Source organism: Bos grunniens, chromosome 6, assembly GCF_055505025.1.
Source record: "Bos grunniens cultivar Pamir isolate PY7600 chromosome 6, Bosgru_T2T1.0, whole genome shotgun sequence".
Taxonomy (NCBI): domain Eukaryota; kingdom Metazoa; phylum Chordata; class Mammalia; order Artiodactyla; family Bovidae; genus Bos; species Bos grunniens.
This window is the reverse complement of record NC_141170.1, coordinates 33,966,453-33,992,703: the sequence shown is the minus strand read 5'-3', so window position 1 is coordinate 33,992,703 and position 26,251 is coordinate 33,966,453. Positions and strand designations below refer to the sequence as shown.

Below are 26,251 nucleotides of genomic sequence, written 5' to 3'. Positions count from 1 at the left end.
TTCTCTCTCCAGCCTTGAGGTAGATTTCTTTTCTGCTTTTTATCTTTCTTTTTTATTTTTTAAATTAGTAAAATATGATAACAAATTTACTAGAGACTTGGAAAACACAGAACAAAATTACATGTAGTTTCACTATATATTACAAATGTTTAAGTAGATAAATTAAGAATTTTTTAGTTGGAGTTTCAATATTAAGCTCTCAGAAATTAATAGAATGAACAAGGTAGCTTTTTTACCACCCTGGAGCCCTCTCCCAAGTTATGAACCAAGTGGCAAGAATAACAGGGAAAAAAAAAAGAGAGAGACGGTCAACAGTAAGACTCTAGAAAACAAACCAAAAAAGAAGAAAAAAAAATTGTCATATTGAACAAAGAGAGTTTGTTTTTTAATTTGTTTTAATTAAAATATACTTTCATGGTTCATAGCTACTCTTTTTATACATGTTACAAATGAAGAATCTCCACAGAAGCCTGTATGAACAAAGCAAAATTAGTGTACCTGGTTTCTGTGAGTCAAAAAGGTGGTTTTTTGCCTAATGTTACTTATGGTGAAATTTTTAAACAATGATTTCAAGAGTTGATCAAGATCCCATGACAAATAGGAGACTCTCTAAGCCATGCCTAAATTCAGACCAGATTTAATTCATAGCTACATCCCTTCCACAAAAGATAGAAAGGAAGGCATATCCAGTGTGTTCCAACCAACTCTCAGAAGGTATTGGTTCTAGTCTCCTAGAGTGCTGCTTGCTAACCTGCAGTGGACAAGGACATATTTTCTCAATTCCAGAAAGTCTGAATGACTAAAACCAAGAGTGTTATGGTGTAGAGAGATAACCATGTTGTGGGCGCGAGAAATAGAAAACAAATAGAAATGGTACATTTTGATAGGAACATTTTCTTTAGTTAGGCTTTTCTCAACTAAACATGAGATTTTTTGTCTAGTCGAGTCTTCTCAAAGATCATAAATATTCCCTCAAAACCACAGTTTTTTCAACGTAATTATTATACACACTAATTTAAAATACATGTTAAATAAGGCTTAGGAGTAAGAGGCCAAAATGACCTAAAACAGGGTCTATAAGATGCTTTCCTCTTAGATACCAGTCTTTGAGGCAATCCAGTTGCGGTAGGCAGTCACTCGTGTATAGACTCCTGGTTTATTGACTGTACCACATTCTGCTCCCCAGCTCACTATTCCAACAAGGTACCAAATATTTCGAGAGTTGGGATGAACTAGTGGTCCTCCAGAGTCACCCTAAATAAAAAATATTTGTCATTATGAGAATTTACCTCGATACTTTACTTACATAAAGTAGTAAGCCCAGATGAATTTGTGGTTCACGCTTCATAGAGACTGTCGGAAGGTGTATGATGTAAGTCTAACCTCAACTGTGATGGACTAGCCTATATATTCACTGGGGCTCTTTGGGGTAAACTTGAGTCTTGAAGCATGAACTGATAAGCATTCCATCAGAACACTTTGGGAGACATATATTATGGATATACTTGGAGTAGCAGGCTTCATATCTGAAAAATGTAACAAAACTGTAGCCCATGAGGCTACAAAGTAAAAGAAATAGTCTAGAAGTAATTTAAACATTTCTGAGACTGAGAATTTAGTGAAATATTGCTTAGAGTATGGACTGTGATGCTAGGCTATTTTGATTTATATACCTGATCTCCCACATGCTAGCTTTGTGCCCTTTTGCAAATTACCTTCCTCTGCCTCAATTTCCTCATCTATAAAATGACAGTAATGATAGCATCTACATCACAAAGTTGTGATGAGGATTAAATGGATTCATATTTGTAAAGGACTTCAGTCAGTGCTTAACTCAGAGTAAGTCCAACATGTATTTATTAAACACTTATAAACACATGTGGCATATAGGGGAGAATTACTTTAGTCCCAGAGCCGAGAGGGAGTTTGACTGGACTGTAAAGAGTAAATTAACTGAAGCACAGAATTACTTTCATAGTGATAATTTACATAAAATAGTAGTTGCTTATATACTATATGGTCAGTGTGAATAATATCCAGACTTACCTGGCATGCATCAATATTTCCTTCTAAGTAGCCAGCACATAGCATTGTGTCTTGTATCATCCCATTATATGCTTCCCAAGCATTACAAATGTTTGTATCAATAATCTTCACAGGTGCTTTCTGAAGTAATACTGGATATTCACCTAATGGACACGAACACTATCAGCAAAAGAGCTGCTCTGTAGCAGAGCAGGATGGAAAACTAGCTTTGTCCTCTCTGTATAAGACTTATATTTGACTCTGCTTATTCTAAGACTGAAAAAGCCCCTTTCCATCACTCAAACCAAAGAAAAAGAAATTTGTAAAGAATTGGGCTTCCACGGTGGCTCAGATGGTAAAGTGTCTGCCAGTGAGGCAGGAGACCCGGGTTCAATCCCCAGGTTGGGGAGATCCCCTGGAGAAGGGAATGGCAACCCACTCTAGTACTCTTGCCTGGAAAATCCCATGGACGGAGGAGCCTGATAGGCTACAGTCCAAGGGGTTTTGAAGAGTCAGGCACAACTGAGCGACTTCACTTTCACATTCTAAGAATGAAAAAGCTCCTTTCCCTCACTCTAACCAAAGAATATATTTTTAAAGAATAATTTGAAACATCTTTCTAATGCTGTCTTCCTTTGACCTTATTTCCCTTCTTACATCTTTGCAGCAGCACCTTTTTAGTTAGGTTCTCCAGGTCAAGGGGTTTCCTCTACCAAATTGGTCTCCTTGGAATGTTCCAAATCAAGGATTTGCAAAGTCATAACTTCATATGCACCTTCCTCGAACAATTTCCTCGAAGTACTGGGCCTCCAGGGCTAAATGATCCTTTCGTTCTATCCCTGGATCATTTTTTTTTCTTTTTCTTTTGTACCTTGAATATTAAGTTCCTACTCAAAACTTAACTTACCATCATATGAAAGTGCTCCCCATCCTGTGACAACAACTCCTTCACCTGGTGGAAAAATCTGTGTGGCTTCAGGAAGACAAACTGAATGGACATCGTTCTTAAATAAAACTTTTTCAGTAAGCAATATAACTGCAATGTCATCATGAAGTTCACCCCTGATGTAGTTTTCATGAATAAAAATTTGCTGAACATAGTGTTGCATATAGGGGAGGTTTACTCTGGTACCAAAGGTGACAGTATAGTTCCTTGGATCTTGTGAACTGAAAGAAATAAAAATCATGTAGTTTGCTTTTATTTCAGAGAAATAGAGGTACAGGCTGCATCAGTTATAGTCTTTTCATGACATTAATGACAATTTCTTGCTTTGCAATCCATTAGCAGTGGTACAATCTGATTTTTTAAAATTCACTTGAAAAATCTTCTTTGAGTCCTTATACCTATACTATGTAAGATGATTAAGATGTAGAAATTAAATAGTTCATGCCTTCAAGAAATTTAAATCTAATGAAAGATGGGCATGAACACAAAAAGTTTTAATTCCCTAAATGGTTGTGTGACCACAAAATAGGAGGACTTAAATCTGCATGCTCTTGGGACTGGAAGATTTCTTAGGAAAAGTAGCATTTTGATGAGACTATAGAGCTGAGTCATACTTGCCTAAAAGACAAGGAGAGAAGGAGATAGGCAGGTGCAGAGTGGGACGGAGGTATGAAACAGGATTTTGTGTGATAACAATTGCAAGTCATTTGGGATATCTTGAGTATGAAGTGATGAGAGATAAGAAACATGTGAGAAATAAAATGTCAAGAATGAATGACTTTTTCCAATCTTACTAATAAGGTAGGAAAGCCTTAGATTGGCTTATCATATGATTTGTGTTTCAAACAAGAACACTTGAGAACGAGAAGGAATCCTATTGATGATTACACTGGGATAACAGGTGTAAACTGGAACTTTAGCCTCCCTGAAAGAAAGTGTTAGTCGCTCAGTTGTGTCCGATTCTTTGCAACCCCATGGACTGTAGCCCACCAGTTTCCTCTGTCCATGGAATTCTCCAGGCAAAAGTACTGGAGTGGGTAGCTGTTCCCTTCTCCAGGGGATCTTCCTGACCCAGGGATCGAACCCAGGTCTCCTGCATTGCAGGCAGTCTAACTGAGCCACCAGGGAAGCCCTAGCCCCAGGCAATATGATGAACTTACTTTTTAAAGCAGTGAGCTGCAGTCAACAGGTATCTGTCACTGATCAAAGATGCTCCACAGTAGTGCTGGCCATTCTTTTTGAGACTTGCTTGCCAGGGCCACTCTCCTTCCTGAGCAGTGGATCCACCCCTGATTCTATCATATGTAGCTGACATCCTTGGTCGTCTCCCACAGCCTGTCAGAAAGAGTCAGTGTTATACTGTTGAGAATAGAAAGATCCTGTTTGATTACAAAACTGAGATTCAGCTCAGTTATTCTTGTGTTGTTCTATCTGACAGTGTCTCTCACTGAAAGGAACAGAATGTAATCTACACAGGAATTACTAGCAACCCCTGGATCACCTTCCTACCCATCATACTATCTCCAAGACTCTTCAACACTTGGAGGATATGGAAACTGTGCAAGGTGGATAAAGACACCATTAAGTACATGGACTCTGCAACCAGACTCCCTGGTCTGAATTCTGGCCCCATCATTTACAAGCTGTATGAATTTGAGGAAATTGCTTCACTTCTGTATGCTTCAGTTCCCCATCTCTAAAGTGGAATAATAATTTTTGTAGTTCAGTTGCCAAATTGTATCTGACTATTTGTGACCCCATGGACTACAGTTGGCCAGGCTCCCCTGTCCTCCACTGTCTCCCAGAGTTTGCTTAGATTCATGTCCATTGAGTCAGTGATGCTATCTAACCATCTTATCCTTGACCATTCCCTTCTCCTTTTGCCTTTAATTTTTCCTGATATCAGGATCTTTTCCTATGAGTTTACTCTTCACATCAGATGACAAAATACTAGAGCTTCAACTTTTCAGCATCAGTCCTTCCAAAAGAAATAATAATAATACTTATCTAGGATTGTTGTAAGGATTGAATGAGTTACATGTAAAGCAACTAGAACTGTGTCTGATTGAGAATAACAAATCTTGATCGATATGTTTTACATCATCACATACATTTAATTAAAAAGTATCTGAACTTACGGTTGTTGATTATCTTTTCAGCTTTGGCCTTACTGATTTCTGAAATAGAAGAAAAGGCTCATTGTAAATTTAATTACTAGCATTAATCACTGACCCTGGGGCTGGTGATGGTAGGTCCAGAGAGAAATAATTTTGAATCTCAGGATAAAGTGTCAACAGAAGGGAGAAAATATTGGCTTATTTGAATTGTTCTTTTACTATATATGAATGCCCAATATGGAAATACTATCTTCATAGTTCCACATGAGAGACTTCATTTAATTGGAATTGTATTCTATATCATCCAAAGTGGAAAATTGCTAGTATACTTCCTTTGAAGAACAGGAAGACCTCCAGGTGAACCTGATTCCTGTCAGTAAACAAAAATAACTTTTAAAAATTGACTTGTCTTATAATGGCTGATCGAATCCTATTTCTGAAAGTTATAGGAGATCATGAAAAGAATACAAGAATACATCACTACTGTAAGGATTGTTCAAAGTTTTACTATTTACTTTAGAATAAAGAGCAGCTTTTCCCTCAGAGAACTAATTTTAAGGTGTGGCATTATTATGATCTAAGTGTGTTTTAATAATGAAGAATATAAATTGTTGCTCTGATATAAAACTGTGACTTATTCATTTAAAAAATGGGAATCAGCTTTGTGCTTGGTGCTTGTGATACATGTCCAGGATAAAAAGGTGAGAGTAACACTACTTCCATCTAGTACATAAGCTTACCCTCAAGTGTAAGCGAATCAGGATCTGTGGTCAAGGATCCTGAGTGGTTCCTCAGCATTTGACGTAAGATGCTTTCAATCCCTCTTCTTGTGTTTTCCTTCATTGATTTGGGCGCCTTGAATACCAGCCATATATGTGCTGTCACACTGTTGTCAGCAGGACTAAAAACACAGTAAAAGTTTCACATGTTGCTAAAAATGAACATTTTGTCTTTATTCCTTGACCTCTTATATCTTCACTTCGGTTCTTTTGTAGGTGTTTGTAGTACCTTCACTTTAAGTTAATCACAGGATCATCCAGCTGCCTACCTTTGCTCGTATGCATACAGCTATTCAGTTTAGAAGACAAGTGGTTCTACACATCTAAAAATGTAGGAAAGGCTTGAGGCACAGAGTAAAAGTATCATATAAGAACCGGGATCATTTATTCCTACATTCATCAGTCATTTATTGAGCTGCTATGAAAAGTGACTAGGTGTTATGGGGTGATACAAGGGTGACTATAACAGAGTTCCTATTCTCAAGAAGTTTCCAGATTCCTAAGAGAGATGACATCTATACAAATGACTATAATAAATTAGTGAGGCAAAGCAATAAGATGTTTATCTTATCTGCAAATAAGACAAGTCATGGTTTACTTAAAGTATCAGAGAAATTTTTATCGAAGAGGTAACATACACACTAGACCTTAAAATATTTTTATCACTATTTCATCATCAAGCAAAAATTGCTATCAGGCAGAGCAAAGGAGGAATAGTACTGCAGAATAACTGAGTAGCAATAATATTAATTAGCATTTACTGGGTATCTGCGGTGTTCCAGGTACTACATTATGACGTTTATTATCACACTTAGTCTCTACAACAACCCTGCACCTTAGGTGTCATTACCTTCCTTTTGCAGACAAGGAAAACTTGAGACTTTGAAAGTCTACCCAATGTGCTCAGAGGCTTCCCTGGTGGTGCAGTGGCAAAGAATCTTCCTGCTAATGCAGGTTTCCTGGGTTCAATCTCTGGGTTGGGAATATCCCCTGGAGAAGGGAATGGCAACCCATTCCAGTATTCTTGCCTGGAGAATTTCATGAAGAGGGGAGCCTGATGGGCTATAGTCCATGGGGTCTCAAAGAGTCAGACATGAATGAGCATGCAAACATTCAATGTGCTAAAGATCACACAGTAATTAAACTAAGATCCAGATACAGTACAATTGACTGTCTAACCCAGGCTCATTACACTATGCACTCTGTCTCCATGCCCAGTTGGCCAGTGACAACAGTGTCTAGGAGACTGAGTTCAGATGGAAGAGGATTTGAATACTAGCCAAGGGGTAGTGATAAAGAGAAGTTGTTGAATAAAACTGTGCTTGTGGAAGATTAACCTGACCGTCATGTTCAGGACAGATTTGGTTGGTATTGGAATGTGGGTGGGGGCAGTGCAAGAGGCGGGCTAATGGACTTGTAAGAATTGTTGAGCATCTCCGAGGTTAGTGTCTGAAGTGGTATTATTATGCTTTAGATCTTTCTAATGAATGATTATCTTTTGTTACGTAAATAAAGTCATTCCTAGGTAGCACTCAGCTAATACAAGTTTGATTATAGTAGCAGTTGAAAGTCAAAAGTATTAGATGCTCAATCGTGTCTCTTTGTGACCCCATTGACTGTAGCACACCAGGCTCCTCTGTCCATGGAATTTCCCAGGCAAGAATACTGGAGTGGGTTGCTATTCCCTTTTCCAGGGGCTCTTTCAGACCCAGGGATTGAACCCAGGTCTCCCACATTGCAGGCAAATTCTTTACTGTTTGAGCCATCAGCAAGCTGTGCCCAAATGAAAACCTCAGACCTATAGCCTCTCCATCACTTTCCATGGGCTCACACTTCCAATAGATACCTGAAGTTATGTGTGTGGGAAAACCAAGCAGAAGCCTTGGGGTGGTTGCAGTCCTGTTTGAAAGATATCCTTTAGTGTTAGCCTCCCACTGTTTCCAATACTAAAATCAACTCCCAAAATTAATTCTAATTGAGCTTTTGAACCATTTTGCAATTCTAGGAGTCCCCTTCAGTTTCAGGAGCAGCAGAAGAAGGGCAGACATAGTCTGATGGCCTTGACTAAGGTAAAAGCAATAATAGCCTTCATTGGAAAAGTGTTTACTTGCAAATATTTCCATACACATTATCTTCTTTGATCTTAAGTATAGTTTTATGAGGAATGCAGTGTATGTGTTATTATCACTATTTACAGACAGGAAAGCAGAGTCAGAGTGATGCAGCGATTCACTCAAGACTCTAGGGTTACTAAGTAGCAAAGCTGGATCAGGTTGTTTAACTCGTATTCTAGAGCTCCATTGGACTTCCCTGGTAGCTCAGCTGGTAAAGAATCTGCTGGCAATATAGGAATCCCAGTTCAATTCCTGGATCTGGAAGATCCCCTGGAAAAGGTATAGGTTACCCACTCCAGTATTCTTGGGCTTCCCGTGGCTCAGACAGTAAAGAATCCACATACAATGCGGGAGACCTGGGTTTGATCCCTGGGTTGGGAAGATTCCCTGGAGGAGGCCATGGCAACCCACTCCAGTGTTCTTGCCTGGAGAATCCCCATGGACAGAGGAACCTGGTAGGCTACAGTCCATGGGGTTGCAAAGAATCAGACACAACAGTGACGAAGTATAGCACACAGAGCTCCATTAAGTAGTCCATATTTCTGCAAACTCTTGCAGAAAACACAGCACAGCTATTTTGCTTCTTGTTCTGGCCACTAAAAGGATTTCCTTGGAATCAAAGTCTGGTGTAGAAATGCTTTTTTCTTCTGTAAAAGAACTCTAGGGCAGTTCTCCAAGGTGTTTAGCTAACTTGCAAGAATAGAAAAACATGAAAAAAACATATGTATTTATGTTACAGCTAAATAAAAATGTTATGCCATCAAACATTGGTCTAAGAGACCAGTTAGTATTTGCTGAACATAAAAACTTTAAATACTAGAGAAATGATTCATATGTGATTTAAGAAATAATGTATTCTCAGTGTCGCTAAAAATGAACTTAACTAAATAGCTCAAACTGTGCTTTAGTTGTACACTAAACAATTAGCCTGATATTTGGCTTAGGATGATGTCATTCATTAGTAACTTACTGGCTAATGATTGTAATATGTCAACAGACTCTTTTTATAGTGGTATTTGAAATATAATGATATATGTGGTAGGTTGATAGCTTTTCTTACAGTTATTAGTTACTTACACCAGTGTGATGACTTGAGAATTGATGTATTGTCTGTAAATGCTAGAACTCTGAAATGCATCAGACATCTGTTAAAGAGAACATAGAGTCAAACATTAAATTCCAGTAATAAGTTTATGTTTCAGAGAATTAACAATGAACTAAATATAAGAAAATATTACTTTACCTTCGTCTCAAGAATTTTGCTAAGATAGTTATTTTCTTGTGATGTCTCCTTTTCATAATTTCTATTATATGGGATATTTAGCACTTTAAAGCTACCTTGGTAATAGTAGGTCTTGTTTTCTGTGAGATAAGGAAATGATCCAAAGATTATTTAAGTGAAATGGATTTCAAATCCAAATATAAATTACATGGTAATACCAGCTATTAATAGTAAATAATATGTTCATATTAGATATTTACAAGCCTTGTGAACCTTTCTGGGGCAGCTGATTAGATAAACTGGGCTTTGTGGAAAGTATTTATAAGACCAGTAATGGAGCAGATCCATTTCAGATAAAGGTCAGAAAGAAGAGTTACATCTTGATTGAGACAGATGAAAGTGAAAGTCACTCAGCCGAGTCTGACCCTTTGCTACCCCATGGACTGTATGTATAGTCCATGGAATTCTCCAGAATTCTCCAGAGTGGGTAGCCCGTAACCTTCTCCAGGGGAATTTTCCCAACCCAGGGATCAAACCCAGATCTCCCACATTGCAGGCAGATTCTTTACCAGCTGAGCTACAAGGGAAGCCCAAGAATACTGGAGTGGGTAGCCTATCCCTTCTCCAGAGGATCTTCCTGACCCAGGAATTGAACCGGAATCTCCTACATTGCAGGTGGATTCGTTACCATCTGAGCTATGAGGGAAGCTAGGACATGCTATAAATGATATCTGTCTAGAATAATCAATTTTTGGAGTATAAATAAAAATTGTTGGGACTTCCCTGGTAGTCCAGAGGCTAAGACTCTGTGTTCCCAATTCAGAGGCTCTGGGTTTGGTCCCTGATAAGGGACCTAGATCCCACATGCTGCAACTAAAGATGTTGCATGCTGCAACAAAGATCAAAGATCCCCATGTGCTACAACTAAGACCTGCTACAGCCAAATAAATAAAATAAAAAGTAAATATTTTAAAAATTATTAGCATTAGCACCCCACTCCAGTAATCTTGCCTGGAAAATCCCATGGACGGAGGAGCCTGGTAGGCTGCAGTCCATGGGGTCGCGAAGAGTCGGACATGACTGAGTGACTTCACTTTCACTTTTCACTTTCATGCATTGGAGAAGGAAATGGCCACCCACTCCAGTGTTCTTGTCTGGAGAATCCCAGGGATGGGGGAGCCTCGTGGGATGCTGTCTATGGGGTCGCAGAGTCGGACACGACTGAAGTGATTTAGTAGTAGTAGTAGTATGTGAAGATACTTTATAAAAACCATGTGAAGAATACCCATTTTTCAAGAGAAATGTGGTCTCAGAGATATTCAGTAATTTACCTAGCATCATTTAGCTACTAAAAAGAGCCAAGTATCAATACCTGACCTCTTGACCTGTCTGACCCTGAAGCCCACATCTAATCCATTACATTTCCTTCCTAAATTTTTATAGATATTATGCTGTTTGATATATAATGCATCTTACTCCTAATATGTGATAGATAGAAGCATCTAGGAATACGCTAGATAATGGATAGTAGTGCTTAGCATATAGTAAACACTAAAAAAATGTTAGCATTATTTTGTAGTATGATCATTGCCTTTGAAGATTATCTTGTGGGAGAGACAGGCTCAAAATGGAAAAAAGTATACATGAGATACGAATAAGGACATAATTAAATGATAAATTTAACTGTTAAACTACAAGTTCTGTATGAATATAGAAAGGCAGACACCATAATTAAAATAAAATATGAAAGAGGAAAACAATAGAATGGAAAAGACTAGAGATCTCTTCAAGAAAATTAGAGATACCAAGGGAATATTTCATGCAAAGATGGGCTCGATAAAGAAGAGAAATGGTAGGGACCTAATAGAAGCAGAAGGTATTAAGAAGAGGTGGCAAGAACACACAAAAGAACAATGCAAAAAAGATCTTCATGATCCAGATAATCGCGATGGTGTGATCACTCACCTACAGCCAGACACCTTGGAATGTGAAGTCAAGTGGGCCATAGGAAGCATCACTACGAACAAAGCTAGTGGAGGTGATGGAATTCCCGTTGAGCTATTTCAAATCCTGAAAGATGATGCTGTGAAAATGCTGCCCTCGATATACCAGCAAATTTGGAAAACTCAGCAGTGGGCACAGGACTGGAAAAAGTCACTTTTCATTTCAATCCCAAAGAAAGGCAATGCCAAAGAATGTTCAAACTACCACACAATTGCACTCATCTCACATACTAGTAAAGTAATGCTCAAAATTCTCCAAGCCAGGCTTCAACAGTATGTGAATCGTGAACTTTCAGATGTTCAAGCTGGATTTATAAAAGGCACAGGATCTGCCAACTTCAAATTGCCAACATCTGCTGGATCATCAAAAAAGCAAGAGAGTTCCAGAAAAGCATCTATTTCTGCTTTATTGACTATACTAAAGCCTTTGACTGTGTGGATCACAATAAACTGTGGAAAATTCTGAAAGAGATGGGACTACCAGACGACTTGACCTGCCTTTTGAAAAATCTATATGCAGGTCAGGAAGCAACCGTTAGAACTGGACATGGAGCAACAGACTGGTTCCAATAGGAAAAGGAGTACATCAAGGCTATATATTGTCACCCTGCTTATTTAAATTATATGTAGAGTACAGCATGAGAAATACTGGGCTAGATGAAGTACAAGCTGGAATCAAGATTGCTGGAAGAAATATCAGTAACCTCAGATATGCAGATGACACCACCCTTATGGCAGAAAGTAAAGAGGAACTAAAGAGCCTCTTGGTGAAAGTGAAAGAGGACAGTGAGAAAGTTGGCTTAAAGCTCAACATTCAGAAAACCAAGATCATGGCATCTGGTCCCATCACTTCATTGCAAATAGATGGGGAAACAATGGAAACCGTGTCAGACTTTATTTTGGGGGGCTCCAAAATCACTGCAGATGGTGACTGCAGCCATGAAATTAAAAGACACTTACTCCTTGGAAGGAAAGTTATGACCAACCTAGACACCATATTAAAAACCTTATTTTGCCAACAAAGGTCCATCTAGTCAAAGCTATGGTTTTTCCAGTAGTCATGGATGGATATGAGAGTTGGACTATAAAGAAAGCTGAGCACCAAAGAATTGATGCTTTTCAACTGTGGTGTTGGAGAAGACTCTTTAGAGTCCCTTGGACTGCAAGGAGATCCAACCAGTCCATCCTAAAGGAAATTAGTCCTAAATTTTCATTTGAAGGACTGATGTTGAAGCTGAAACTCCAATACTTTGGCCACCTGATGCAAAGAACAGACTCATTAGAGAAGACCCTGATGCTGGGAAAGATTGAAGGCAAGATGAGAAGGGGATGACAGAGGATGAGATGGTTGGATGCCATCACCGACTCAATGGACATGAGCTTGAATAAACTCTGGGAGTTGACGATAGACAGGGAGGCCTGCCATGCTGCAGGCCATGGTGTTGCAAAGAGTCGGACACGACTGAGTGACTGAACTGAACTGAACTGAACTGATACATTGTCATTATAAATATGGTGGAAATATTTTACAGTGAGAAAAGTGAGGGAAAAAGAAGTTGAAAACTTCTTAAAATGCTGAAAATGTGTAGTTATAAATAATCATTTGCGAGTGAACATTGTTAATTGTTGTTAGCTGGTTTGTGGTCATGTATCATTTATCATAGAGATAGGGCTTTGCAGTGGTAATGTACTAGGTTTTACTATAGGTAGCAAAAAATAGACCTTGAAGATGTTCAATTTTATTTTTCATAATTCATTGTTCACAATGCATCCTTTAGTTCTTTATTTAGATTTCTAAATATCTCTGCAATAAGTGAACCGTGAACTTCCTGATGTTCAAGCTGGTTTTAGAAAAGGCAGAGGAACCAGAGATCAAATTGCCAACATCTGCTGGATCATGGAAAAAGCAAGAGAGTTCCAGAAAAGCATCTATTTCTGCTTTATTGACTATGCCAAAGCCTTTGACTGTGTGGATCACGATAAACTGTGGAAAATTCTGAAAGAGATGGGAATCCCAGACCACCTGACCTGCCTCTTGAGAAATCTGTATGCAGGTCAGGAAGCAACAGTTAGAACTGGACATGGAACAACAGACTGGTTCCAAATAGGAAAAGGAGTACATCAAGGCTGTATATTGTCATCCAGCTTATTTAACTTATATGCAGAGTACATCATGAGAAACACTGGACTGGAAGAAGCACAAGCTGGAATCAAGATTGCCAGGAGAAATATCAATAACCTCAGATATGCAGATGACACCACCCTTATGGCAGAAAGTGAAGAGGAAATAAAAAGCCTCTTGATGAAAGTGCAAGTGGAGAGAGAAAAATTTGACTTAAAGCTCAGAAAACGAAGATCATGGCATCCGGTCCCATCACTTCATGGGAAATAGATGGGGAAACAGTGGAAACAGTGTCAGACTTTATCTTTTTGGGCTCCAAAATGACTGCAGATGGTGATTGCAGCCATGAAATTAAAAGACGCTTACTCCTTGGAAGGAAAGTTATGTCCAACCTAGATAGCATATTCAAAAGCAGAGACGTTACTTTGCCAACAAAGGTCCGTCTAGTCAAGACTGTGGTTTTTCCAGTGGTCATGTATGGATGTGAGAGTTGGAATGTGAAGAAGGCTGAGCGCCAAAGAATTGATGCTTTCGAACTGTGGTGTTGGAGAAGAATCTTGAGAGTCCCTTGGACTGCAAGGAGATCCAACCAGTCCATTCTGAAGGAGATCAGCCCTGGGATTTCTTTGGAAGGAATGATGCTAAAGCTGAAACTCCAGTACTTTGGTCACCTCATGCGAAGAGTTGACTCATTGGAAAAGACCCTGGTGCTGGGAGGGATTGGGGGCAGGAGGAGAAGGGGACAACAGAGGATGAGATGGCTGGATGGCATCACTGACTCGATGGACATGAGTCTGAGTGAACTCTGGGAGTTGGTGATGGACAGGGAGGCCTGGTGTGCTGTGATTCATGGGGTCGCAAAGAGTCGGACACAACTGAGCAACTGAACTGACTGAATTGAAATATCTCTACTTATTATAATAGTCAGTCATGACTATTCTTCAGTGTAAATCAATAAGTTGGCCAGATCCAAACTGATTTTATTACAATTGCAAGGAGCACCTTCCCAGAGCCGGTGGATAAACTGGAACATTTAATATCTAAGATATTTAAGGCTGAGAAACTATCCCCTAGAACAAGGAAATCAATTCTTTTTCAAATTTTGTTTATCTATATTTGGCTGCTCTGGGTCTTCATTGCTTCCGGTGGACTTTCTCTAGCTGTGGCGAGTGGGGGCTGCTCGCTAGTTGTTGTGCTTGTATGCGAGCTAAGTTGCTTCAGTCGTGTCAGACTCTTTGAGACACTATGGACCATAGTCCACCAGGTTCCTCTGTCCAAGGGCTTCTTATTGCAGTGGCTTGCCTTGTAGTGTGTGGACTCTAGAGCACAGGCTCAGTAGTTGTGGCCCATGGGTTTAGCTGCCCCACGGCATGTGGAATCTCCCAGACTAGGGTTCAAACTTGTGCCCCCTGTATTAGTAGGCAGATTCTTAACCACTGGACCACCTGGGAAGTCCAAGGAAATAATTTCCTGAGTATTCTATTCTTACTTTAATTCTATGCAAGAAGCCTAATATACCACTGAGGTTGTTCAGTATGCTAAGATCACTGTGAATATAGCCTTTGTACTCTGTTGGTACCTGATGAGATGAAAATAACCCCTTAGAGATGAAAAATCTAAAGCACATATTTGCACCTTATGATTAACATTCTCATCTCTAAAGTAGTCCAAATGCAAATATGAATTGAGAAAGATAAGGTGCAGAAAGATTTATTTTACAACCTTTCCATGACTTGATTACTTACAACTTATTTCTGTATAGAAACCCTGCAATTTACACACACATGGTTTTGAAGGATTGGGTTTTGGTTTTTTGTTTGTATTTTTTGTACTGAGTGCTCTAGGTGCAATAGAGTTTAAGAGAACATTTCTACTTAAGGCTGTGGGACTACAACATTCTCCTTTCTCTAAGCTCAGAAAAAGACCAAAAGAAAAGGGAAGGCTTAATTTAAAGAGCTCTAAATGATTGACGCAACTAGATCCCAGTGTCTCCCCCAACTGCTAAATTTTCTGGATTAGGAGAAGGCAATGGCACCCCACTCCAGTACTCTTGCCTGGAAAATCCCATGGACGGAGGAGCCTGGAAGGCTGCAGTCCATGGGGTCGCTGAGGGTTGGACATGACTGAGCCACTTCACTTTCACTTTCACTTTCATGCATCGGAGAAGGAAATGGCAACCCACTCCAGTGTTCTTGCCTGGAGAATCCCAGGGACAGGGGAGCCTGGTGGGCTGCCGTCTCTGGGGTTGCACAGAGTCAGACATGACTGAAGTGACTTAGCAGCAGCAGCAGCAGCAGCAGCAGCAGCAGCGAAAACTGAGACACTGTTTAAAGCATGTGCACATTCTAAAAATGTATATGCTGAATTCTTCCCCTGCCCCACTTCATTTTTCCCCTAGCCCAGAATATGCTCATGTAAAACAAATGAAGTTTCTCTACACCGAGGAATTCTGACCAGTTCAAGAAAAAATATCTAAACGTATTGGTAACTTGAATTCTCTCAACAAAACCACCTAAATAGCACAGTCTATAGTTAAAACCATTGTCAACAGATATCTCTTTCATAGTGAGTTTCAGTCAGCTCTTTAACCTCCAATCCTAAATATTAGCAGACACTGAGCTGAAAGATTAACATATATTTGAGACAAGTATCTAATATGAAATATTGCCAAAATAAACAGAGAAAACATTTGAGGAAAGAGACTAAAAACTAAGACAGATGATTATATTCGGAGAAAATTTTGTAAGAAATAAAACCAAGATGTTATATAAAGGAATAACCAGATAATTAAAAAGCAGTTATACATATAACTGCAGAAACAAAGAATTCAGTAGAAGTTTGGAAGATAAACTTGAGAAAATGACCAAGAAAGTCATTTTTAAAAATATGAAGGGATGGAAAAATAGAAAGAAACAGATAAGAAAATTAGAGACTACATTTAGGAAGCCTAATATCCAAATTACAGGAGCCCCAGAAAGAGGGTAAAAGGGTAGAAAATTATCGAAGAAAAAAATCTAAGAAAAATTTCAGGAACTGAAGCACATGAGTTTCTAGATTGAAAGAAAGAAAAGAAAGTGAAGTCACTCAGTCGTGTCCAACTCTTTGTGACCCCATGGACTGTAGCCCACCAGGCTCCTCATCCATGGAATTTTCTAGACAAGAGGACTGGAGTGGGTTGCCATTTCCTTCTCCAGGGGATCTCCCCAACCTGGGGAACGAACCCGGGTCTCCCGCATTGCAGGCAGACGCTTTTACCATCTGAGCCACCAGGGAATCCCAAGAATCCCACTTCACTTCACTTTCTAGATTGAAAGGATCCATTAAATGCCAGCACAATGAATAAAAATAAGATCTAGATTATATCAAATTACCATAAAATTTCAAAATACTGGGGACAAAGAAAAAAAATCCAATAAGGTTTCAGAAGATGGGAGAGTAGGAGAAGAGTTTTCATTCAAAAGTTTGAAATCAAAATGTCATCAGAATTCTTGGCAGAAACTATAAAACATGAAGATTATAGAGCTCTAACTTCAAAATTCAAAAGGAAAACATTTTTCAACCTAGAATTCTATACTGTTAATTAAGGTCAAAAGTAGATTGTGATATTTTCAGACATGTCAAAATGTAAACTTCCCTGAAAGTTTCTGGAACATACATTCCACAACTAAGTGAAAGTGAAATTTGCTTTCCGACTCTTTGAGACCCTGAGGACTATATAGTCCATGGAATTCTCTAGGCCAGAATTCTAGAATGGGTAGCCTTTTCCTTCACCAGGGGATCTTCCCAACCCAGAGATCGAAGCGAGGTCTCCTGCATTGCAAGTGGATTCTTTACCAGCTGAGCCAGAAAGGAAGCCCAAGAATACGTCAGCAGATAGCCTATCCCTTCTCCAGAGGATCTTCCTGACCCAGGAATTGAACCGAGGTCTCCTGCACTGCAGGCGGATTCTTTACCATCTGAGCTATCAGAGAAGCCCACAGTTAAGTGAATAAAATAATAAAAAGGAAATCCAGGTATTAGGGGGTTAGACACAGTCTACAGTTGAAAATAACTCTTAGAAAGTCGCTAAAGGGAAATTCCAAATCAACAACCATGTAGCCAGGGAGTGAAGAAGTATGACATGAATAGTAGAAAGTAAATACATATCGATAGTTGAAAAGTCCAGGTACAGCAATGTTAAGCGGAGAAGGCAGTGGCACCCCACTCCAGTACTCTTGCCTGGAAAATCCCATGGACAGAGGAGCCTGGAATGCTGCAGTCCATGGGGTCCCTGAGGGTTGGACACGACTGAGCGACTTTATTTTCACTTTTCACTTTCATGCATTGGAGAAGGAAATGGCAACCCACTCCAGTGTTCTTGCCTGGAGAATCCCAGGGACGGGGAGCCTGGTGGGCTACTGTCTCTGGGGTCGCACAGTGTCCGACATGACTGCAGTGATTTAGCAGCCGCAGTAATGTTAAGAACCAAACAGTTGAAAACGGTTGCTCTGAGAAATGGGAAATAAGGGTAGCGGAGGAAGGCTTGCTTTTTTATAAAAAGCTGTAACAGTTTGACTCTTAAAACTAAAGTATATAAAGCTTGCTGCTGCTGCTGCTGCTAAGTCGCTTCAGTCGTGTTCGACTCTGTGCGACCCCATAGACGGCAGCCCACCAGGCTCCCCCGTCCCTGGGATTCTCCAGGCAAGAGTACTGGAGTGGGTTGCCATTTCCTTCTCCAATGCATGAAAGTGAAAAGACAAGGTGAAGTCGCTCAGTCGTGTCCAACTCTTAGCAACCCCATGGACTGCAGCCTACCAGGCTCCTCCGTCCGTGGGATTTGCCAGGCAAGAGTACTGGAGTGGGGTGCCATCGCCTTCTCCGATATGAAGCTTAGGAGGAGAAAAAAAATCCAAGCATAGCAAAGTCATGGATAAAGGAGTAATGGTGAGCATATGAATATTTGAATATGAAAATATATTCATTCAAAACTCCAAAACTGTAGTAATTATAATTGTAAACCAAAATAAAGTGCTATAAATGTTGACAGTGAAAAATAATAATATTGGTAACAAACTACTGGGAAGTATGACAGACAAATGAAAAGTCTGTGTACTTATTTTTAAACTTTCATAGCAGGATATGAATAACATAATGTCTAAAGTTAAAACACATGATTTTTAAAAGTGACTCCAACTTCTCTCTTGTTTTCCAAAGTCTTTTTTAAAATGTATGTAGAGAAGACTTTTTATTGTTAATATCTTTGTTATCAAGAAACAAATAGTCAAAATTCAATATTCTTTGATTTCTCTTCATCACATGGACTGTAGCCTACCACGCTCCTCTGTCCATGGGATTTTCCAGGCAAGGGTACTGGAGTGGGTTGCCATTTCCTTCTCTCTTCGTCACATACAATGAGTATAATATTTTAATTATCAATATAAAATAACACCCTTGATACCATCTTGGTAGATTACTTTTTCTGACTGTCTACCAATTTTCCATGCACTCACTTCTTTATATAGCATACATTATGCTGGTAAAGAATCCTGGTGGCTCAGCTGGTAAAAAATCCACCTGCAATGTCAGAGACCTGGGTTGGGAAGATCCCCTGGAGAAGGGAAGGGCTACCCACTAGTATTCTGGCCTGGAGAATTACATGGACTGTGTTGTCCATGGGGTGGCAAAGAGTCGCACACAACTGAGCGACTTTCACTTTTTACCAATTATCTATGCACTCATGTCTTTATAAAGCATACATTATGTTACCTGTGTATATTCAAAAAGATGTCTGTAATACACTGACAAATGTTGACAATGCTTCTTTCTGGGATCTTGGGTCATTCATTAATGGCCTTTCTAAAAGGAGATTATTTGTTGTTTGCAATTGTTTCTTTGTCTTGTAGAAACAGAAATGAAGATTGCAACAAACTTAAAGAAATAGAAATGTTTTCTTTACCAACCTACTGCCAGAAAATGAACTAGGAGACCAATAGTGGTTCCTAGGATTGCCACCACTCCAAACACAATGAGGAAAATCACCCACAGTGGCAAAGATGTCCGAGAAATTGTCACTGGTCTGCAAGTAAAGAATATGAATAAGAAAGACATATTAGAAAAGTCAGCCATTCCAAATCTTTATTTATTTTCTCTTGCTCACACCTAGAATATCCACACTCTAAACACATTAGTAGCAAAAGACATTTGAAGACAGGAAGGAAGGAAAGAAGAAAGGATGGAAGGAGAGAGGAAGGAAAGAAGGAAGAAAGGGGAAAAAGGAGGTGAAGCCTATGAGCTTATCTTAAAGCTTACGACTGAACCTCTCTGGATCTGTGCTATGAAATTATTTTTCAGGAGTTATGATGCTTGGTGCCAAGTTACCTTTACTTAGACTCTAGTTCCCTCCCCTGATCAATGGGTAGTGGAAAAAGTAAGTGAAGACCTTGCCAGGTAGGGGGGGCCAGGAGGAGAAGAGAATTTATAATTTTTATCCTATGATTATGATCCTATGTTATTTACTATGTCCTTATTATATAAAAAGAACACCCACAAATATGAAGTGCCATATTGGATCAGAGCAGTGCCCATCTCCCTGCCATGAATTCGCAAAGCTTCTGTGGCAAGGATCTAAAACATAGCTTTAAGAGTTTTCCTGTTTCATTGGACTAGCCCTACAAAAGAATTTGAAACTGAAAAATACGGTTTTGAAGTCTTTACTTTCATTTGTAGTGTTTCCTCTCTTCCTCTTGGTCTTTCATCACTCAGAACTCTTGTGCAGCCACAGACTACCTAAGGTCTCATCAAATGCACCTTCAGAGGCAACCATGCTTTAAGATTCCCCCAAGATGCCCCAGGCAATCAGATTATTGCCTCACCCTGAGAAGTTACTCACTGAACTAGGGCCTGAACCTTTCCTGGCTAACTAGCTGTGCTTAGAAACAATGGCTTAATCCTTTGGACTCTTTCAGTTTAGGACTTCACACAAGTGTCAGAATGACGGAGAAGGAGGAGGTGCTCTATAAATAAAAATAATATTACCCGCCCAGCATAAAAGTGATGACTAGCTTACAGGCAAAATGAAACAGAACAAAACAATCTTTTTGTTTCTTCTCCGCTTTTAAGTGTGTGTGAACGCTCTTTCCTTACTGATAGACCAAAGATGAGACTAATAAGAAAATATCAGGGTTACAAATATCATAATATTTTTAATAAAAAAGAAATCACATAACAGTATTTACTTTAGTTCAATAAAAATATTCTTAGTTTGCTCTATCGCAGTGAGCATGCTCTTTCTTTTTTAAAAATGAAAAATTTATTTCATTGAAGTATAGTTGATTTATAATGTTGTGTCAATTTCTACTATACAGGAAAGTGATTCAGTTACACATATATATACATTCTTTTCATATTCTTCCAATATGTTTATCAGAAGATATTGAATATAGTGTCCTGTGCCACACAGTAGGACCTTGTTGTTTATCCATTCTATGTATAATAGCTTGCATATGCTAAATCCTCTCCAGCACTCCCCTGACTGAGCATGGTCTTTCTAATTATATTTTTACATGAATTTATTTTTATTTTATATTGGAGCACAGTTAATTAAGAGTGTTATGTTAGGATGCACATTTTTTAGACAAATATTTGTGTAAAGTATGAGTTTGTATTTCAGTTATCCTAATTTATAATGTTATAAATATTATAAATTAGGATCAGTTAATTTTGGTATATTGTATACACTGTAATAAAAACTCCATGCATGTTTTTAAAAGGTTGGCATGAATAATGATTGTTCACATGATGAAGTAATAATCTAATTAGATACTTGAGGTAACACATATCTATACATAGTTACACTATTCTAGTTTATGAACACTTTACAGATAAAAATACATAATTTTATATATTATTCTATAGAGAACCCTTATGAAGCAATGGTACTGTGAGATTCAAGGTTATATCCATGAAAGCACTTCAGAAAGCACAGATATTAAACAAAAATGAAGGATTCATAATCATTACCACCAATAACAATTTAACATTAGCTTTATGAGGGAAGAAACTTATCTCTGCTTCCTTCTCTCCACTTTAAAATAGTCACACATTGACCTAAATGGCAAGGAAATCCAAAAAAGAGGGGCTATATGTACATGTATAGCTGATTCGCTTTGCTGTACTGTAGTAAATAGCACAACATTGTAAAGCAATCATACTCCAAGCATTTTTTAATAAATAAAAATATAAAATAGATAACCAACAAGAGACCTGCTGTGTAGCACAACGAACTCTGCTCAGTACTTTGTAATAACCTAAATGGGAAAAGAGTTTGAAAAAGAAGAGATACATATATTTGTATAACTGAGTCACTTTGCTGTACACCTGAAACTAACACATTATTAATCAACTAAATACTCCAATATAAAATTTTAAAAAGTTTTAATTAAAAAGCAGTTACACATTAATATTGTTTTTCATTCACAGAATGTTAAGCGGCATGTTAGCTTTTAGAAGCACTCCCCAAATTGCTAAAAAAAAAACCCCTACAGATCCCAGGTACAACATGTAAATAAGAGGGTTGCTCCCAGGCAGGAAATCCAAACTGCTGTGGAAAAATTATGAATTCCCCTCAAACTCAATTGTTTTACTGCACCCCTTGGGTGGGAGTCATAGTGGGGAAAGTGTTAATTCTTTTTATGTCAGAATTTTAGTCAAGCAAGTCTCCACTTACCTGTACATAATGTACTGATACAATGGCTGTTGATGTTAGTAATGATAAAGGAAACTTCTGTACTTCTTTTGTCCTGATCAGTGGTTCTCAGGTAAATGTACTAACCACAGTGATACTTGGGATCTTAAGGGCTGGGTGCAATAGCAGAAAGCAATTAAAAGTAAACTTGTTTAACAAGTGTTGATGACAACTTGGATCTGTGATTTAAAGAAAGAAAAGAAAATTCTCTTTGAGTTGGATACCAAGACATAGACATAATGTGGGTTGGTCATCTGACAGGTCCACCCAAGAAATATCACCACAAATTGGTGAATCAGTGTTCTGACTCAGATTCCATCCACCCCTTTCCTGATACTGTGGCTCCTCCTCAGTGAAACCAACTGTACCTACTAGAGCAGTCTCTGACAAAGGACTTAAATGTACATTGTGGGGTGTTTTTTTTTTTTTGATACAATAATTCTGTTACAGTATATACACTACCATGTGTAAAACAGATAGCTAAGTAGGAAGTTTCTATATAACACAGGGAGCTCTGTGATGACCTAGAAGAGTGGGATGGGATGGGAGGGAGGCTCAAGAGAGAGGAGATATATGTATATATATATATAGCTGATTTACTTCATGTTATAGCAGAAACTAACACAAAACTGTAAAGCCATTATACTTCAATTAAAAAAAATAATTTTGCCACAGCATTACTCATTTGAAACACACTTAATCTAAAAATTCTCCCTGGACTCTCTGCACATTTTTGAAGGAATGGATTTACTGATGGAAGTGGGTTTTGGTATAAGATTTATCAGTTCTATTTTGATAATTCTTCATGGGAAGTGGAGATAACTAATCTAGTCAAGCATTATTTTACTAAGTGAATCAAGAAAATAGTAAATACTTAATATGAGATATTTATGAATGCTGTAAAGAAAATAAAGCAGAATAATTGGGTAGAAAATGGTGGGAGGCTATCTTTATGGTGGTCAGGAAAGGCCTCTCTGAGGAGGAAACTTTTGAACACGGACCTGAATGATATTAATAGGTATGACTCATCTTCCTAAAACATATTCATAACATTTCTTCATTTAAAAATCATCAAAACTCTCACTTGCTTTCAGGATAAAATAGAAACCTCACTGGTTAATATTCAAGGTCCTTAGAATGCCATTTCTTTTTACAATACTGTTCCATTACAGCATGCTCTAACAGGAAGGGCATGACCTTTGTCCCAAGGCCAGGACCACTAGTAACTAGTTGTTTGGCATAAATCTTTCTGAGCATCCCTTTTCTCTTAAGTAAGAATGGAATCTAACAAGATTGTACACGTAAGGTAATTGTTATCAATTGGCCATGTAGGCCAAGTGCTTGACACAGTGTACAGAAAATTTATTATCTTCACAATGACTTTACCTAAAACTTGACTTTCCTTGAGCTATTTCTCACAGTTCTATTCCTTGAATGGCTTCCTGGGTAGCTCAAATGGTAAAGAATCTGCCTGCAATGCAGGGAAACCTGGTTTTGATCCCTGGGTTAGGAAGATCTCCTGGAGAAGGGCATGACAACCCACTCTAGTGTTCTTGCCTAGAGAATTCCATGGACATGGACAGAGGAGCCTGTTGGGTTACAATCCACAGAATTGCAGAGAGTTGGACATGACTGAGCGACCAACACACACACATTCCTTGAATGGCAAGTGCTTTCCTACCTCTAAGATTAACACACCCAGGACTGCCATTTCTACTATCTAATGTTTATCCATGCTTCATGGTCCAACTTAACTACTATGACCTTCATAAACCCTTCCCTGGAATTGTTAATCTTTAATCTAAACCCTTCTCTTTAATCTTTTTTTATGGCCCATAATATATACTATCATCAATATTCGTTTTCAATTTAATAGAAATTATCATATTGATTTCTACTTGAATCTGTTCTGTGGAGGGTTCTATCATACCAATGAAAATATGAGTTACTTAAACCTGAAGACAAGAGCTATAGCTTATATTTGTTTTTCATAATGTTTATCAAAGTTCTTAGTATCCAGTAGATGTTCATCAAATAACATATATGCTTAGATAAAATGATTAATATCCAAAAATAGGTAGACCTCCTAAAAATAAATAAAATATTTTTTAAATGTAATATGGAATGTAGATAAGATTTTAACAGAGCATTCACGAAAGAAATAGAGATGTACATTAACATAAAATATGCTTAATACCATCCATGAATAATTATAGAAGCATATTAGAACAATTCAATAATGCTACTAAAATTAAAAATTAAGAATTCTATTTCAAAATGAACTCTCATATATTGATGATAGGAATTAGAATTGAGTCACCAACTTTAGAGAGTAGCTTGACATCACCTATTTAATTTTAACACTGTATTCCCTATGGGCTAGAGTCCGACATGACTGAGCAATTAACACACACACACACACATTCCCTATAACTAAGCAGTTTCCCTTCTAGGTGTACATCTAGATATGTATCCTGGCACATATACTGAAACAGGAGTACATAAGGTGATTTATTACAGTGTTCTCAACAGAAAAGATAGAAACAAAATATTCATTGATAGAGCAGTGGTTAAACTATGGTGTACCTATATAATGCAATATTGTTTGACAGTTAAAAGGAATGAGGTTATAATTGGTGTGGTGCCTTACTCATCGTCCTTTCTAAGGTCCCTTTCTATTCTGCAGAGACTGGAAAGCTTAAAAAGACATTTCCAAGAATGCCTTGCATTTAGAATTCTGGATGCAAAATAGATTCTGCCAGCTAGATGCACTTGTATGAAACTTGAAAGGGAGAAGCAAGTCAGATGCCTTTTAAGGCAAAAAATGAGGCTGTCTTGGGATTTATGTTAATAAAAGGTCATGGGGATGTTCTGTTTCTTGCAGCAGCATTCTACTTTCTATTCTCCAGCTTCCTAGGATCTAAGAAACAATTTGAGAGTAGGCAAAGACCAGACCAGCTTATGGGTGTCAGGAGGCTGTAGTAGTAGTATCATTGCTGCTAGTGTCTTTCTGATCCCTAAATCTTAGCTATTGAATTCAATACTGCCAGTGGCTATCTCTTCTGGGCATCAGTTCTCTATGGTTCTATGGGTCATCCTTGAAGTTCAGCCTGGGGCCTTCACACCAGCCCTTCTAATAACTTTTGAAATACATGATTTCGTATTTCAAATTGCTTTCTGTTTAAAATGTCTTTTCTAAAATAAATAAATAAAATGATTTTTCTACTCTGAACTCTGACTGATAGAGTTGTAAATCTGTATAGAAAAAAATTTAGGAAAAATTATTGAGTAAAAACATGAGATGCAGAATCACAATTTGATACAATAACAGAAATAATTAAAAGAAAAGAATATTTACATTTTTAATGGAAGTTAATGTATATACTTAAATTCACATATTTATTTTTAAAAAGGTAAATATATTAAAAATATTGAGAAGGATTCCAAAATAATGATTACCTCCAAGGAGAAGGAAAAAGACAAGAATTGAAAATGATAACTAAAGAAACTTTATCTTGATCTGTAATGAATTTATTATTTTCACAAGAATAATGTGTTAATATGTTGCTTGCTTGTATAATTAAACAATTTTTAAATATACTTGTTGAAATGAAATACAAGTTTGTCTTTGATATGAATCTGAGTAGAGGATAAAAAGAGGAATTGGTAAATAAAATGTAGGGAGTTAGGGCCAAATTAATATTGGCTAAAAATAAATTGTATTAATATTTGTTGGCTTTGTAGAACTTTCCAGGATGAGATGATGGCTTGATGACAATAAGCACAAAATCCATAAGAACACAGTGGATTGGGAATCCCTGGTGGTCTAATGGTTAGGAATCCACACTTTGACTAATGAGGGGCTAGGTTCAGTCCTTGATCGGGGAACTAAGAGCTCGTATGCCAAGCTGTGCTGCTGCTGCTAAGTCACTTCAGTCATGTCTGACTCTGTGTGACCCTATAGACGGCAGCCCACCAGGCTCCCCCATCTCTGGGATTCTCCAGGCAAGAACACTGGAGTGGGTTGCCATTTCCTTCTCCAATGCATGAACATGAAAAGTGAAAGTGAAGTCGCCCAGTTGTGTCTGACCTTCAGCGACCCCATGGACTGCAGCCTACCAGGCTCCTCCATCCATAGGAGTACTGGAGTGGGGTGCCATTGCCTTCTCCGAAGAGCTCGTATGCCAAGCTGTGCAGCATG

At 38.3% G+C, this 26,251-nt stretch overlaps 1 protein-coding gene across 3 annotated transcripts; it reads right to left on the bottom strand.

The window, feature by feature from the left end:
• Nucleotides 1-377: 377 nt before the first annotated feature.
• LOC147370575 (transmembrane protease serine 11B-like protein) lies at nt 378-22,131 on the bottom strand. Of its 3 annotated transcripts, XM_086405562.1 has the most exons (11): nt 22,033-22,131; nt 19,268-19,383; nt 19,074-19,163; nt 9,225-9,343; nt 9,059-9,126; nt 5,829-5,989; nt 5,110-5,148; nt 4,132-4,306; nt 2,933-3,192; nt 2,047-2,189; nt 378-1,254 (listed from the first exon to the last, which is right to left on the bottom strand). In XM_086405562.1, exons 5-11 carry the CDS (start codon nt 9,124-9,126, stop codon nt 1,093-1,095), a joined length of 1,008 nt encoding a protein of 335 aa, XP_086261688.1. In that variant the 5' UTR covers nt 9,225-9,343; nt 19,074-19,163; nt 19,268-19,383; nt 22,033-22,131; the 3' UTR covers nt 378-1,092. The 3 variants fall into 3 exon arrangements, with proteins under 3 accessions (XP_086261688.1, XP_086261686.1, XP_086261689.1); XM_086405560.1 differs by lacking the exon at nt 19,074-19,163; XM_086405563.1 differs by lacking the exons at nt 2,047-2,189; nt 19,074-19,163 and having other exon boundaries at nt 1,117-1,254.
• Between the last annotated feature and the right edge of the window lie 4,120 nt (nt 22,132-26,251).